Below are 17,211 nucleotides of genomic sequence, written 5' to 3' on the forward strand. Positions count from 1 at the left end.
TCCTTTCTATGTAGTTTAATTTTGGTGATAGTAAAAAAATTTTTTTTTTTGAAAAAAAAAAAGGAATGCTATTATGAGTAGCACTTAACGGGGGCAGCTCTGCCCTTTGGTACAAGGTTATAACATCTTTAGCTAATTTCTGCAAATTTGTGTGGAATCAGGGTCCTTGATGTGATTAAGAATATCTTATATAGAACCTTCACTTTTTTAATAGCTAATTTCTTTTTCTCATCAACAGGATGTAACATGGCACATAATGAGATCTCATTATAACAGGTTTTAACATAACATAGGTCAAATGGTGCCCACACAGCAGAACTACAGACCACCAGATTCTAATTATATGCAGTTTAGAGAAGTGCATATTGTTGGACTTTTGTCTGATACTGTTAGTTCTAATCCCCAGATATTCAACTCCACTGGTTTTATTAAGGCAGTTCAGTAAAATAAAAGGAAAAGAAAGATAAAAGCAGCATACCTTTTTTCTTCTTAATTTACACAACGGATTTTTGCTCTATGTGCTTAGATGTGTTAGATATAACACTGGAATAGGTATTGCAGGAGTTGTAAAAATATATTGGACACTACTCCAGGAAGGCATAACCTTACCTTAGCAAAGCCTGAATGACTGGGGACTCAGGCTCTGAAGTCCAATTGCATTTGTGTCCTGGTTCTGCCACTTGCTAGCTGGGTTAACTTGGGCAACTTACTTGACCTCTCTGTGCCTCTATAGCCTTCGCTGTTAATCAATGGTAGTAGCACTGTGACCTTATCACTAAGCATTAAATGACAATAACACTTAGCACAATCTCTGGTATATAGAAATTCTTTAATAACTGTTAGACGAGATAAAGCAGCAAGAGGCTAATCTAAAAGTTGAATTGGGAAAATGAGATGGACCTACACAAAAATGAGGCAGAATGGCAATGTATGCACAGTGGTGTGGGAAGGCCCACTGAGAGTAGGGCCCTGGAGAGCAGGGGATGCTGTAGTAGACTGGGATGTTCATATGGAAGGTGTTTCCTCATAGGCGAGGAACTTGCGTCTCAGTTTGTCTCTGGCCCAGCTGCCTTGGTATTACTCAGAAGCTTTTTAGAAATGCAGGCTCTCAGAACCATTCCAGACCTACTGATTCAGAACCTGCATGTCAAGAAATTCCAGGACACTCATGACACATAAAGTTGAAATGCCTTGCTCTCAGACATCTTGCTTCTTAAACATTTCAGGCCTGCACTACATCTTAGCACAGACATCGGCACTTATAAAAAATAATGCTGGGAAGAGGGAGACTATGCTCCCAAAAACTCCCACTGCTAAAAACTGTGAATGTTAAATTTTAACAGTTATGTATTGAAAATAGGATAGAACTGACAAAACTAAGTGGAATCAGCTAAATAAAGCATGAAACATAAGTTATGATTCAACTAATATTTATGCCTAAACAGGGTAAAAATCACAAATATTTATTTCATCCAGAATGTAAATGAAACCAAGAAAACATATGATCACTCTCCTTGGGAAGGTTTGGGCAGGAGTTCCAGGTACTATCAGGCTTATAAAAATACACACCACCACCCCCAACCACAACCCAGAACATAATATTTTAGTTTTGTATCTGCCCATCTATCCTTGTCACATACACACACCAAACAACAACACAACATCTCAGTGAGTTATACTATGTATAGAACACACATTGCAGAGAGAAATAGATACATACCCCCAGCTTTATCCATACCTGGCCACTTTTTCATGTCTGCTTTCCTTCTGTTGGATGCACCTGCCCAAGTCTTGCTGCCAGAGACACAGCAGAATCTTTGATGTGGAATAAATATAAAAAGAAATGGGATAAAAACAAAAGGGAAGAACTGATGGTGAAAATAATCTCTATCATTTATCAAGTGCCTGGTTGTGTAAGATATTATCTCACAGATTACCCATTTGTTTTGCTTCTTGTAATAACTCACTAAGATAAGCTATTAATTCTCTACTATTTAACTTGAGGAAGTAAAAGACTACAAGGTCAAATAAATTGTCAAAGGCCAGGCAGCCAAGGAGCAATATAACTGAGATTCAAACCCAGGTCTTCCCTCTGACAGAGTAAAGCCAGCATCTATGCATGTAATAGCCATCTCTTTGAGGAATGGCTTCTAATTTGTAATTTAAATGTAATATTTTCCTCACTTTCACTTTGTATGAGGAGTGGGGAAGTGGCAAAGAAATTTTCTGAAATCAGACTAAATTTAAGCTGTAGATGGTGAAATGCAGAATAATTTCCTCAGTATTTTAGAAGTTCTTCATTTTAACCATCTGTTGCAGGCTGACAGATGGTTTGATATATGACAGGATAATGGGTCTTCAATTCTAGAAAGGCATAAGGAATACTGAAAAATAGCATGAACTGAGCTAACACCTCTCGCTTACTTGCAAAAAAAAAGTGTTTGTGGGAGGGAAGTGTGAAATATAATCATAATCATTCCCCTAAACAGAAGATTTCTCACAATTGCCAAAGGTCAAATCTAGTAAAATAAGCCTATTCTAAAATTATGTTAAAGTTTTCAAATCCAGTCATTTAAAAGGGTATACAGAGGGAGAAAGATATGCATAAAGAAAAATAATAAAAACAAACCCTAAAAACCATTCTTCTATCCCTATCTTTTGGCTATTTCATTTTTTTAACAGGCAGCCAGTGTTATGAGCTTCTAAATTATCTCTGGGATAATTTAGGGAGCAGGCAACTTTTTTAAATACAAATGATTTTCCCCTCTAAATGACACAGCCAAATGTGAAGTCTCTATACTTTCTTCTTGCATTCTGGGGATATATATGAGAAGTTGTATATATGGCAGATATTTGGTGAGGTACCAAGGACACAAGTGCTTAAGACTCTCCCACCCCCAAGGAAAGTACAGTCAAGTGAAAGAGACAAACTTGTGAACAGAATTAAAATAGCACATGCTCTGTACATTCTGAATGTACAATAATCAACCATTCATTGATCATAGCAGTGACTCAGTCTCCCAGGCAAAACTTCTTCAAATGGCCTTATATGTCTTAGCACAATCACCTCTTTTTTCCAGTCATGTAGTGTCACCAGATAAAATATTCACACACACACAAGTGTGCACACCTGGTTGTTGCAAAGTTCTACTGATAGAGAACTACTGGCTCATAACTAAGGCTGTATTAACAAAATTTTGGCCATATGAATTTAACCTCAGCAGATGAATCTATTTTCAAAAGAATATCAGAATACAGATAAAAAAAATCAAGTCATTGCAGCTGAATTTATGGTCAAACGTCATTGGCCATGAGAAAATGAAGCCATGCCACTTGAAGATTACATCATCTTCACCACCATCATCCCAAACATTAATTCAACACTTACAATATTCCAGTCTCCATGCTTAACATTTTTATGTAAATTTAATTTTCACAACAATCCTGTAAATTAGGCATCGTATTTCTTGTTATAGATGTGGATGCTGAAGACCAGCAAATTTTAAAATCCATGATGAATTTTGTGCTGTTGAATTATTTCCAGCCATGCATATCAACTCTTCCCTGTACTGTCTGTGAGATAATCAGCAGTGTGAAATAGTAAGTTAACAGAACTATGTTTTCAAAGGAGTATTTGACAGCCTGGACTTATCTTGGCAGTTCCTTCACACTCTAAGATTATGTAATTCTGGAGGAGGAACGTCTGCATTTTTTTCAGTTTCAGGGAAGGTGATGACCAGAGACTGCAAAGCAGGGTTCATAAGGTGGCAACTGAAAGGTCTGCCAACATTTTCTGAGTCAAAATTTGCTGGTATAGCTTACTTGAAATGATTTCACATTCATTTTTAAATATAGCTTGGTAGTGGGGACAACTTAAAAATGTTTAGACAAATTAAGGAATGACTTTGGATTATCTAATATTTTAATTATCCATGGCTTTACCATTTGTCATTGTATGAAGGGAAAAGATGGTTGTATGTTATCTCTTTCTTTAAAAGTGTGTGTGTGTGTGTGTATGTGTGTGTGTGAGTGTGTGATATCACATATATGAGGGGGGACCCCAAAAATGAAATTATCAAAAAAATGGAATTATCTTCTGAAGGGCATGCCCCTTGTAGTACAGGCTTCCCCTCTAGCTGAGTGTTCTAGGAACCCATCTGTATCAGTGTACCAGCTGGCATTGTTGTGAGAGGCTGTATGTGGCTTCAGTGAATTTTTCTAGACTTTCAACATGCTTGCCTATTTCATGATGGCTGATTCTCAAGAGCACCAGCCCACATTACACTGAGTGTTCAGCAATTTTTGACCCAAAACAGCATGATCCCCATGCCCCAACCTCCCTATTCATCATATCTCACTCTGAGTGACTTTTTTGCTTCCCTGGATGAAAAAGTCCCCAAAGGGAAATGTTTTGTCATTGTGGAAGAGGTGAAACAAAAAATGGCAGAAGCACTAAAAGGCATCAAAATTGATGAGTTCAAAAACTGTTTTGAGCAGTGCAAATAAAGTCTCATTGGGTGTATTGCATCACTCAGAGAGTACTTTGAAGGTGACTGAAACTTTAACATGTAACAATATATGCACAATTTTTATAAATAAATTCCAGGTTTTTGGGGGACCTCCCCTCATACATTTGACTCCCAAGTTTTATGTATATAAAACACTGTGATGAAGTAATTTTGTTCACATGATGAGAGAACATTGTAGCCCAGGATACATATGAAAGGTGAAGTGGAGATCTGACTATTTTTGGCTTTGAACCTTCTGCCATGTCTCCTGTGTGCCACATTTCCAGTTGTCTCATCTGTATACTGCCTGACAGATGGTATTTTTCAGCTATGTTTACAATGCCCAACAGCTTTATGTCAGGTAGGCAAAGTTGGTGGTTAATAGTCTAAATATTAGCATTTTTACCTAGTTGGTACAATAGCAGCCCCCAAAATATTTTGGAGGTGCTAACAAATACATAAAAATAGAAAAAGACTGATAAGATGTTCAATAAGCATCTTCAAATGTCCAGATTAGTCCTTGATTCACTCTACAAATGTGATTTTCCCCCAAGTTATCTTGAAGATATCTACACTGGTTTCAACAGTTGCCTCATTTCTGGTCTAGAACTTGGGCATCATATTTGTTTCTATAATTACTGGTGGATGTGTCAAATCAATAACCAACCACTTGGAAAGATGGCTGTTTGCTGCATAAGCAAGGAATTCACCTGTAAACACCAAATAATGCTGGTTGTTTCTGTAGGCTTACAAGCTTCTAGAAAGCTGCAAGGGTTCAGAAAGACAGGAATACATTTCTGCCAACATTTGATATGTAAACAGATCCACCCAGACCTTTTTACTTCTTACCTCTCTACTCTACTTTGTTTATTGTTTGGCTTTCTAAAAGGAATAGGGTTGCAGGTGTGCAAGTTCAGGAAGCTAATAGCCTCAGCAGCCACAAGAGCCACCAAAATTCCCAGTAAACAAGCAATTTTCCCCCCTTGCACTTCCTTCTGCTAACAGCATGGTGCAGCAAATCTTCTTGTCCTGATGAAGATCAACAAGCACCCTTGTACTAAGCAAGTAGTAAAGAGAAGCCCAAACTTCCTCTAGATGCCAATTCCTAGGCCTTCCAGGTAAGCTATTCTGTGGAAGATTGATTCATTCAACATGAGTCCGCTTTAAAAACCACCCAAGGGACAAGTCAAAAAGGGTGCTGGATAAATCCTGATCTGTGCAGCTTCCCATCTCCCTAGATGAGCCAGTGCCCACATGTATTTTTGTTTTCTTTTCAAAACACCAAATCCCCCTCCTGCAAAGCCATTATTATCATTTTCAGTTACACATTCTTCTGTGATTATTTGAGTCAGGTCTCTCCCTTCCAACATAATGAATACTGGCACCATGTCTGTTTTTATTAACTACTATATTCCTAACACCTGGAATATAGTTGGTTTTTACTAGAGATTTGAATAACTAAATAAACCTACCTGATTTGCTTTACAACCAAAATTCAAAATTCACTGAATAATACCAATATATGTTTCTATTCTATTGTATATTTAATTTTTATATTTAGAAGCGTGTATGTGAAATTTTATTGAAGGCTTACTATGTGTCAGGCTAAACATTTTATTGAATTAATTCATTTATCCTTAGCAAAAATCCTGTGAAAACTTGTCATTATCACCCCTATTTATAAATAGGAAAACTGAGGCTTAATAGGATCCAAGAGCTAGTTGATAAGAGTTGAGATGTGAGGCCAGGGCTGCCTGTTGCAAAGACAACCATTATGTGATACCTTCTCATCTAAAACTCTATGTATAATAAAACCTACCTCACAAATTCTTGATGAAGATTAAGTGGAACAATGTATGTAAAGGTCTTGGCATGGTCTTTGGCTCATAGGAATCAATAACAGCCATTATGGGTAACACTGCTACTATTACTATTCATTTCTTTTGAATAGTTATTAATTTTCTAATATCCTATTTTAAAGGTATGTGCTATTTGTAACAAAAAGGTTAGGCAGGATCAATTGGAAACTGAGTTGAGTTTTAAGGAAATATTTTTAAAATATGATTTACAATCACATTGCAGCAAACTAATGAAGATTTTGCATTCATTCTGAGCTGGCCGAACAGCCACAAATACCCACAAGTTGCACCAAGATTGTGAAACCCATTGCTTATGAGCCAAAAGAACTGCAGAGGATAATTTTTAAAGTCTTATTTTCATGAGAAAAGTTAAAAACAAACCGGAAGCCTCAGGTCCACAGCTGAGCAACTACAAATCTACTGATAAAGTTCTCTAGGAACAGACTCAAAAAGAAAAATGCAGTATATCAATCACAATCAAATTTGACTTAAGAGAAAAAGAAATGAAATCCTACATTGATTCTCAAGCATAAGCCAGATTCTTCAGACATGAAACAAGATGACTTACCAGCCCTATAATAGAAGAACAACAGCATCCTCTGCATCTTTTTACAAAATCCTTATTAATTTACGGTGCAACTGCAGTGTATCTAGGATAATAACACAAACAACCCAGACAGTACAGAGACTGTCAATGTACAATGTATTGATATAATTAATTATACTAATTTCCTTTTCCTTTTTTAAAATATGGCCTCCATAAAATTTAAATTACATATGTGATTCACATTTCTGCCTTGCATTTTTCTTCTATGAAACAGCACAGGGTCACAGACTCAGTGTTTTGCCCCATGGGGACCAAGCAGCCCTTTCCAATCTTCAGGCATTCTCTGCCCTGCTTCAGTCACCTGGGCCATGAGTTATTTACTATTGTTCCTTAAATTAAATTGTCTCTTAAACTTCAATAAAATGAATTTTTTGAAGAAAATCTGGCACTACTACTGGTTATAGAGATTCAGCATTATTTGACACGATTAGAACATAAACATAGAAATAAATCAATGAAAATAAAAAGTACTGTATTCTAGCCAGACTCTGAGCCTGGGGCCTTTTTTGATAAATAGATATTAAATATGTTATAGAAACAAGTTAGCAGCTGAGACTTTCTCTCCTTTACTACTTGATTGGAAGGGAATTCTGAGGGAGAATGCCTTTCTTCCTGTGTAACTTGATGTTATTTGTTGCCATGTCTGTGTTCCCACAAAGGTAGTTGACTCCAGGTTTCAGAAAACCTGGGTGTAATAGAAAACCACTCATTGAACATGAAGCCAGTGTCCTGAATTCAACTGGGACATCTCATTTAACTTCCCTGAGTCTGTGAAATGGGTATAGTTATGTTCACCCTAATGTGATTATTATAAACATCAAATGATTTTTTGCAATCATGTGTTACAAACTGTTGACATTCTTTAGATGTCATTATTATTAGTCCTTCCAATGAAGTAATAAAATCAACCCATGAGTGGACAGAGGTTATTCCATGCTTAGCTCTCCTTTCTTCAAAAGCAAGTCCAAAGCTCTGTCCTGAGATGAGCTTCTCTATCTTGCTGTTGGATTTCTTTGTTTCCTGATTCACACTTCCTGTTAGGAATCCCTAAAAGCTGACTTAGCAAAGTGAATCCAGTTGCACTGAGGGTGAGAGTGACTGGTTGGACTGCCCAGTTTCTGGTCTGGGCTCTCTGTGTAGGTGTAAGCTGCAGAAAAAAGTACAAAGTCATCCAGTAAGAAACACTGATAATAAAGTCATTGGTGTTGAAACACTGGGAATATTTGCTAATAGAAATGGGAACTTTGCTGTGTTCCCTGATAGCCAGTGGAGGTACAGTGTACCACTACCAGGCAGAGATAGAGACAGGTTTACCTGGTTCTGCAATATTAAGTTTTCTGTCACCAAAGATGATTCCCTCTGTATACCTCGGAGTAATCCAGGACAAACATCTTTAATATATTAAATTACATTCTAGTAAAAATGAGTTTGCTAACAGTAACTTAGGAGAAGTGAAGACAACAAAACACACCCAACAAGGAAATGGAAACAATGCATCCAGCCAGCTGTAAGCCAAGCTTCTCCTTCTGCCGAGGAAGCCGTTTACTTGGATCACTGAGCAGATACATGCAACATACGGCAAACACACAACCTGATACTGTGTCAATGTTCTATTGGTACAGAGTGAGACCACTAGTTCAGGGTGTATTTTACAAAGCACTAATGAACCATGGGCAAATCACTCAGCTCACTTGGCCTCAGTTTATTCACCTGTGATATGAGGCTAATAATGACTCCTCTGGCTACTTCTTGGGCTTTTACAGAGATCCCAAGTATGAGAGTTTTTTTGAAAGCATCCAAGCACCTTCCAATGTTAGTCCCTCCACTCTGCGGCAGTAAATAACACAAGCAAAGCTTGCAGAAGTTATCTTCAAAGAGTTAATCTATGCACCATGATAACCTATCCACAAATGTTACAAATTTATGTCTTGAGTTTCTTTCCATGCAAGTCCATCTCTACTTGATAGACAAGGGGTTGCATTTGTAAAAAACTGGGCTCTTACCTGCACTATCAGAAGAGTCACTTAGGCAGACCATTAATGGGGCATTAAATATCATGAGTGAGAAAGTTATTCAACATTCAATTTAACTTCAAGCCTTCTGCTTAAGTCATGCCAGTATTTCTTTAATATCCCTCTAATACTCCTTTTTTTGAAATTTTTAAATATTTTTCAATTAATGTTTACATTCAGTATTATTTTCCATTAGTTTCAGGTGTACAGGATAATGGTTAGAAAATCATATATTTTACAAAGTGCCTCTAACACTAGTTAATCCCTCTATAGTACATGTATAATTTCCTTCTGGGATGAACATATTTATGTTTTAAAAATGGGAAATTGGGAACTTGGGATCTGACAAGATGGCCGGGCTGCCCCGCAGGATTATCAAGGAAACCCAACGTTTGCTGGCAGAACCAGTTCCCGGCATTAAAGCAGAACCAGATGAGAGTAACGCCCGTTATTTTCATGTGGTCATTGCTGGCCCCCAGGATTCCCCCTTTGAGGGAGGGACTTTTAAACTTGAACTATTTCTTCCAGAAGAATACCCGATGGCAGCACCTAAAGTACGTTTCATGACCAAAATTTATCATCCTAATGTAGACAAGTTGGGAAGAATATGTTTAGATATTTTGAAAGATAAGTGGTCTTCAGCACTGCAGATCTGCACAGTTCTGCTATCCATCCAGGCTTTGTTAAGTGCTCCCAATCCAGACGATCCGTTAGCAAATGATGTAGCAGAGCAGTGGAAGACCAATGAAGCCCAAGCCATAGAAACAGCTAGAGCATGGACTAGGCTATATGCCATGAATAATATTTAAATCGATCTGATCATCAAGTGTGCATCACTTCTCCTGTTCTGCCAAGACTTCTTCCTTTTTTGTTTGCATTTAATGGACACAGTCTTAGAAACATTACAGAATAAAAGCCCAACATCTTCAGTCCTTTGGTGATTAAATGCACATTAGCAAAAAAAAAAAATGGGAAATTGCTTTAAATTAGATATCAAATAATAACGTGAGGTATGTGGATTAAATAAAAATTGTTTAGGTAGTACCAAAATGACTAAAACTTAGAGAACATTAATGAAAATAATTATCCATATAGAATGTACCAAAGAGCATCTTTTCCCCCAGCTTTTCATAAAGCTCATGATATACTACAGTAGTCAAGTCAGGCATTAATTACAAGTAAAGCATTTCCCCTGATTATGCTTCGATTTCCTTGTAAGAAAAGCAAGGCTAACATAAGTACCCATACTGTGAGGTTAATGACATCTGTAAGTGCTGAGCAGAGGCCTGGCATAGAGGAAGTGCTCAGTAAATGTGGGTGAAGGCAGCTGTTGCTGCTGCTCCTAAGACAGACATTAAACCATTACCTCAGGACAGCTTCTGATGGACACTGCCCCTCTCCACCTTGCTCTGTGCCCAGAAGGTGACCTAAGTGGATCACATCACTAGGCACTGGGAAGCCTCTCCAGGAGATAAAGTATGAAAGTGAAGTAGGTTTGGGGATTGGTTCCTGTTTCTCTGTCTCACTCCCTGCAAGTACCATTAGACTCAGGCTGACACCAAAGCTGAAAACTAAAAAAGTCCAGGCTAACACACATGTTAGCTAGAACTTTTGACATAGTTTCCCCATCTTCACAGTTTGCTTAGTTATAGAAAACTTGGCTTCAGGCTACTTTCTGAGACCCTTCAATGTAAAAACTCTCAACTCTATTGGCATTTATAATTTGTTCTAATTATAAATCCTGCTGCTGCTGTAAGGACAAATAGGACCACCTGAAGTTTCTGTCTGGAAGAGCCATTGATATAATCACTCAGTGTCCTCATCACATTGCCACATTGTTTTTATTTGGTCTAATTACAAAATATGTTTTAAAATACACAAGACTAGCCTTGGCTGGTGTAGCTCAGTGGATTGAGCACATGCCTGTGAACCAAAGGGTTGCTGGTTCAATTGCCAGTCAGGGTACATGCCTGGGTTCTGGGTCTGGTCCCCAGTAGGAAGTGCGTGAGAGGCAACCGCACACTGATGTTTCTCTCCCTCTTTCTCTTTCCCTCTCTCTAAAATAAATAAATAAATAAATAAAATCTTTAAAATACACAAGACTATATAAAACAAAATAAAAATCATCACTGGTTATATTTTGCTTGCTTGTTTGTTTGTTTTAAGATTTTATTTATTTATTTTTAGAGAGGGAAGGGAGGGAGAAAGAGAGAGAGAGACACATCAATGTGCAGTTGCTGGGGGTCATGGCCTGCAACCCAGGCATGTGCCCTGACTGGGAATCAAACCTGCGACACTTTGGTTCGCAGCCCATGCTCAATATACTGAGCTATGCCAGCCAGGGCTTGCTTGTTTGTTTTATCAATTAGGTTCCACATATAGGTGAGATCATACAGTATTTATCTTTCATTGCCTGGCTTATTTCACTTAGCATAATGCTCTCCAGTTCCATTCACGCTGTCACAAATGATAGGAGCTCCTTCTTTCTTTCTGCTACATAAAATTCCATTGTGTAAATATACCATAGTTTTTTTGATCCACTCATTTACTGATGGGCACTTAGGTTGCTTCCAGCACTTGGCTATTGTAAAGTGTGCTGCTATGAATATTGGAGTTCATAAGTTCTTTTGAGTTGGTGTTTCAGGATTCTAGGGTAACCAGTGGGGAGGTGGCAGTGGATAATGGGGAGGAAGAGGGAAAAGTTGTCAAGAACATGTATAAAGCACACATGAACAAAGCCAAAGGGGGTGGGATCGAGGGTGAGAGATGAGGATGGCTGGGGTTGGAGGGAGTGGTGGGGAGAAAATGGAGACAACTGTATTTGAACAACAATAAAAAAAATATTACCAGTCCACACAAAACATCTCTAATCCTTCCAATACCAGTTGGTAAACTCTTATACAACTTTATCTACATAAAAATATGTTAACAAAATTGGGACCATTTTCTTTCATTTATTTTCTCACTTAACAAATGTTAATGGCTCCTATTCTGCCAAGACCTAGCAATAACCAAGGTAGACAGAGTCCCTGTCCTCATGGAGCTGACAGCTAATTAGAAGAAAGAGGCGAACAAACATACTGTCACTCCTGACAATCACCCTCTGAGAGAGATACTGTTATTATCCCAATCTACAGAGAGCTAACCTGAGGCTCCAAGTAGCCAAGCAAACTGCCTAAGGATACACAGCTAGTAAGTAGCAAAGTCAGGATTCAACCCCAGGTCTACTTGATAGCAAGATGAACTTTTAATTCACATGAGAATTACCTTAGTATGATATGCTGATCTTTCTTTACAAAATGGTACTAAGGGCTAAAAGGTTGAATTAGCACCCCAAGATAACATATTTACTCCAAACACATATAGTTTCTTGACTTCAATCATGAGGTTTATTTATGAAAAATGATTTGTTATGATTTTGTCATATTTACATTAAGAAAAACCTCAAGTTTAATTTTTACCTTTTTTGGTGTATTTGATTTAAATACGAAGATCAAAATTTCTTACAGCAGACATGAGAGACAGTAGAGAATAGTCAAGCTCACTAGTCTTGGAAACAGACAGCCAGGCTTACAGTCCTGATTACTTCACTTACTAACTCATGATTCTGAGCAATTTTACTTAACCTCTTCATGATTCAGTTTCCTCAATTGTAAAATGAGGACAGGATTAGCATCTATTTCACAGTGTTGTTGTCAAGATTAATTGAGTTAATACATGCAAACTCAGGATGACAGTCTGAACATATGTGCTCAATAAATTATTATTTTACCAAGTAAGACTAAAAGTTTTGATACTATTTTCTCCAATTTTCAATTGACAGGTTTTCACATGACCTTTTTCTTAAAGTTTTTCCCCTCCTAATGGCTTTTTAACAAGCCTATTTCTGATTTTGAGTATAAAGACAGCTACTGTCTCATAGTTTGATTATATGGTATCTGTGGCCACCTACCAATATTTAATATCAAGAAAGCAGAGTCTATAATTTGCATTTTTAAATTCCCCATAAGACCTTACTCAATACTTGGCATAGTACTCAAAAATTACTGTTTAAATGAATGAATAAAATAGATATTAGACTAAACATTAGCAGAATTTTGTATTTGCCACAGTCAACCTGGCTTTTATTTATTTGTAACCATTTCTCCAATCTCTAATTCAAACTCAAATATCTGAGTCTCTTTATTCCAGATGTTCTCATTGATGATGGACCAGCTGTAGTTTTGTATGTGTTTGCTTGTTTGTTTATACCTCCATCTTACTCCAGAAACAACTTAAGATGATTCACAAGGATATATGAAACTCAAGATGGAGTTAATTAAAAATAAGAAGGGAATAACAAGGGAAAAGAAGGATGGCTATACAAAACAAAGTTAGGAAGACGGTTAGAATACTCATGTAATAAAAACCCTAAGAGTGGGCCACAAATTTTCTACAGCCAACATGAAAAGGTCAACTGGTGAATGATGTAATTTGCAACAGACCCTGGATGAAGAAGCCAGCTGCTCAGAAGATTTGGCAACTCTTAGTAGTGGACTTTTTAGGATATTCTTCACAAAAGTCATTCCTAACAATTATCATTCACAGTGGTATCTTTAGAGTATGATTTCCCTCAGTCTAGATCATGGGGTCTTGATAAAAAGTCATTTAGTCACAACGTGAGCAAAGGCAAACCACAGCAGGTCAGATGTGTCAGGTCTGTGAAAGAAACTCATACAATTTTTCTTCAGGGGCTTACTTAGCATTTAGAATAAAAAAGGAAGTCTGTTTCTGTTGGTGTATTTCCTATTATCTTTTCCAGGTCACTGCTTTTAACATTCTAGGTAAGCAAGATGGCACATTTTTAAACTAATCAAACATAAATAGAGTAAATCTGAAAAATCCTATGTTAGAACATGGTCTGCTTAAGTCTTGGACAGTAACTCCCACTCTCTGCCACCTCTGAGTCATGATGGAGGATGTGAGAAGTAGCAACCCCCATCATCAGAAACTTATAGATGTTTTTCTACAATATTCATCCCCTTACACCATAGCAATTTTGCTTGATGTGAATAGAAAAGGCTCTTTGCCTGAACTCATATCAGATGGTTTTCTAAGTCAGACAGGTCTGGATCTAAATTCTGGCTCTGCCACTTTCCACATGTAAACTGATATCTCTGGGCCTCAGTTTTCTCATCTTTCAAATGCTATTTAACATGATATTTTCATGGATAATTTCATATAAAACTTTTCACCCATAATAAAGTGCTCAAAACATTATAGCCATTGTTTCCCACTTAGCACAGTCCCAAGTATGCTATAAATAATGCATAGGTTTGTTGAATAAATGAACAAATGAATGAACATGTATTACCATCCAGGAATCTTTACCAATCATCAAATTCCTCCAAATATTTGAAGTCATCATAACATGGTGATTGAGAACATGGGCTCAGTAGTCTGGGGGTCTGAATCCTGACACCATTACAGACAAACTTCAACCATTCTATCTGAGCTTTGCCATGTACAATGGGATAATGATTCTCACTTCTTTACAGGTGTCTTACAACAATTATATGAGGTTATAAGTATTTAACATCATTCCTGGGATACAGTAAGCATTTAATAAATATTACTGTTTATTTTATATAAACATAAATATAATATCACAAAACTTGTTTTTATTTGTTTTTCACCTTTTCCCTGGTTTCAATACTATGTGCTCTTGGAATTTTCCAGTTGGCAAATAGTTGTATAAACTAAATGATTTGTGTCTAGGATTCACATTTCTTTCACTGTTTTATCTTTCTGTTTGTTTCTATAGGACTTCATCATCACTGTAGTCTTTTCATTCTTGTGGTTGGTTGGTTCATCAGCTTGGGCAAAAGGACTATCTGATGTCAAGGTCGCAACTGATCCCAAAGAAGTATTGTCACTGATATCAGCTTGCAAACAGTCGTCCAACAAATGCATGGCTGTCCACAGCCCTGTAATGTCCAGCTTAAACACTTCTGTGGTATGTTTTCACCTATGCTTTACCTCCCAAATCTTTGTTTGCCAGTCAAGTGAATAAAACATCTCAAAAATCACCTTGGAAATTTCTGCCTCTAAAACTAGGCCAATCTAACAGGTGATATTTCACTCCATATGCAAGATTATTCTTTGGTCTTGAGGTTTCTATTGTCAGAACCCATAGACTTGAATGCTGCCAATTACAAAGTTCTTAGTAAGAACTCAGCATGTATTAACAGCTGTTGCTTGGATGGCAGTCAAATAAAAATTCTAAGCAGGAATCAGATATAAAATCTGACTTTAAGGTTGAAGCTTGCCAGAAGTTAAAAATGAATATTTGATGGCATACAGGTTTCCTGGGAAGAAAACATTGTTCAAACCACATATAGTTAGAATATATCCAATCAATTGTCTGAGAAAAAATACACAGACCTAGTAGGATGCAGAAAGAAATAATCATGTAAGAAAGCACTTGTAATTGCAATGGTCATTTTTTGTCATCTCCATGATCCCAGTTTAGTTGCTTGATAACATCAGAAAAACTAAACTATAAAAGCTAAACAAAGTTGAGTGGATCAAGTCTTTTGAGAAGACAGAAAATCTGACAGACAGCAGAGTTGCTAAATTGGAAGCTTATTTTATGAGCATAAAAACTCACGTTATTCCAAGGAAAGAAACTATGTCTGAGAAAGACAGAATCTATAATGGCAGCAAAACAAAAACAAACAAAAAAAGCAGCAGTTATCAAAGAATAAGTGACTCAGCAATGTTTGCTGAAGGAACAACATTCTTCAGCAATCCCTGAAAATAATTATCTTTGTTTCAAGGTTTACTTATGTTTCTACAGCTTTCTGAAATTTAATCTGAGAAGGTTTATAAGAAAGGAAAGAGGGTTCCTGATGATTTGACTGTAATCTTGCCTGTGTAAAATACTGAACATGGAAATAGACTATATATTAGTGTCTCACAGTCATTTTTATGCCTTGTTGGCCACACCTATAGATGACTACTTTAGGTGTACATTAAAATATATTCCACTGCTTTTACAATTTGTTCATAGGCAGTACTTGATAAAAGTTAATGTAACTATGATCTCAAAATCTCAGAGAACAAAGCTAAAATCATTTGATATATTTTTTAGTTTAAGGAATAATCTTCTATATAAGTTATGAGAGCCTGCATAGTCCATTTAATTTCTCTTCTGGTGTCTCTAAGAAGTTTTAGACTAAGAGATATGAATTTTAAGTGAGACATAATGTGACATATTTCTTAAAACCAAAGCTGAGGATGGATGGAAACCAAAAAATATGGGGTAGAAAAGGGCAGGTCTCATTCTGTTACAGTTGTGGGTCCTTATCAGTTAAGGTTCCTAATGACAGGAAAACTCAGCTCAAATTGGCTAATGCAAGGCGAAACCCATTTCCCTAAAATCTCTTTGCACCCCCACTTCTAGAACCAACATCTGTATGCATTAGAATGCTTAGTTGCAAGTAACTAAAACTCACTCTAACTTCATCAGGAAAAAAAAAATCAAATCTCTCAGAAAACTGATGAGACCTGAAGAAATCGGCCCTACAAAAAGCAGGGTCTGAAGAAGGATCAAGGTCCTATATATCAGATACTGAAAAATGGTGTCATCAAGATGCTGTTAATGGCTAGTTGTATCTTACCTTGCATAACTCTGCTCAAAATGCAAAGTTCCAGGAGAGAATTCAAGTCACTTGACCGCAATGTGCCTCTGCAAGGAAAATCAAATGTTTATTACCAAAGGCAGAGGAAAAATATTTAATGTGCTAAAACACAATATTTGTATTATAAACTCATTTGGCTTCAAATCATATTGAGCTAGTTTTAAACAAAAACTACAAATAATTAGCCCTGGCTGGCATAGCTCAGTGGATTGAGCGCAGGCTGCGAACCAAAGTGTCCCAGGTTCGATCCCAGTCAGGGTACATACCTGGGTTGCAGGCCATGACCCCCAGCAACCGCACATTGATGTTCCTCTCTCTCTTTCTATCTCCCTCCCTTCCCTCTCTAAAAATAAATAAGTAAAATTTAAAAAAAGACTCAACTTAGATAATATGTTTAAAAAAACAAAAAAACTACAAATAATTTAAAAAAAAAAAACACTAAAAATGTATCTTTACATTGAGGTAAAAGGCAAAACCCAGGGCCAGGACTCTGGAAGGCTATCAGGAAACTGGACAGTTCTCATCCTCCCTCCTTCATCTGAT

At 37.0% G+C, this 17,211-nt stretch overlaps 2 protein-coding genes across 3 annotated transcripts in view; both read left to right on the forward strand.

Moving 5' to 3' along the window:
- The window catches only part of SYNPR (synaptoporin), a 363,312-nt gene that overhangs the window by 340,414 nt on the left and 5,687 nt on the right, over positions 1 to 17,211 (forward strand). For both annotated transcript variants that reach the window (XM_028518697.2, XM_028518698.2), the window contains one exon: positions 14,790 to 14,981. In XM_028518697.2, coding sequence (XP_028374498.1) covers positions 14,790 to 14,981 — 192 coding nt within the window. The remainder of the gene's footprint in view (positions 1 to 14,789; positions 14,982 to 17,211) is intronic.
- On the forward strand, positions 9,323 to 9,955 carry LOC114501925 (ubiquitin-conjugating enzyme E2 N-like). The gene has a single exon (XM_028518699.2). The coding sequence runs from the start codon at positions 9,337 to 9,339 to the stop codon at positions 9,793 to 9,795; it is 459 nt and encodes a 152-aa protein (XP_028374500.1). The 5' UTR covers positions 9,323 to 9,336; the 3' UTR covers positions 9,796 to 9,955.

The sequence above is a fragment of the Phyllostomus discolor genome, chromosome 7 (assembly GCF_004126475.2).
Source record: "Phyllostomus discolor isolate MPI-MPIP mPhyDis1 chromosome 7, mPhyDis1.pri.v3, whole genome shotgun sequence".
Classification (NCBI taxonomy): Eukaryota; Metazoa; Chordata; class Mammalia; order Chiroptera; family Phyllostomidae; genus Phyllostomus; species Phyllostomus discolor.

What these genes read in the sequence shown, in the direction of transcription:
- LOC114501925 (XM_028518699.2), top strand. Translation starts at nt 9,337, where the DNA reads ATGGCCGGGCTGCCCCGCAGGATTATCAAGGAAACCCAACGTTTGCTG.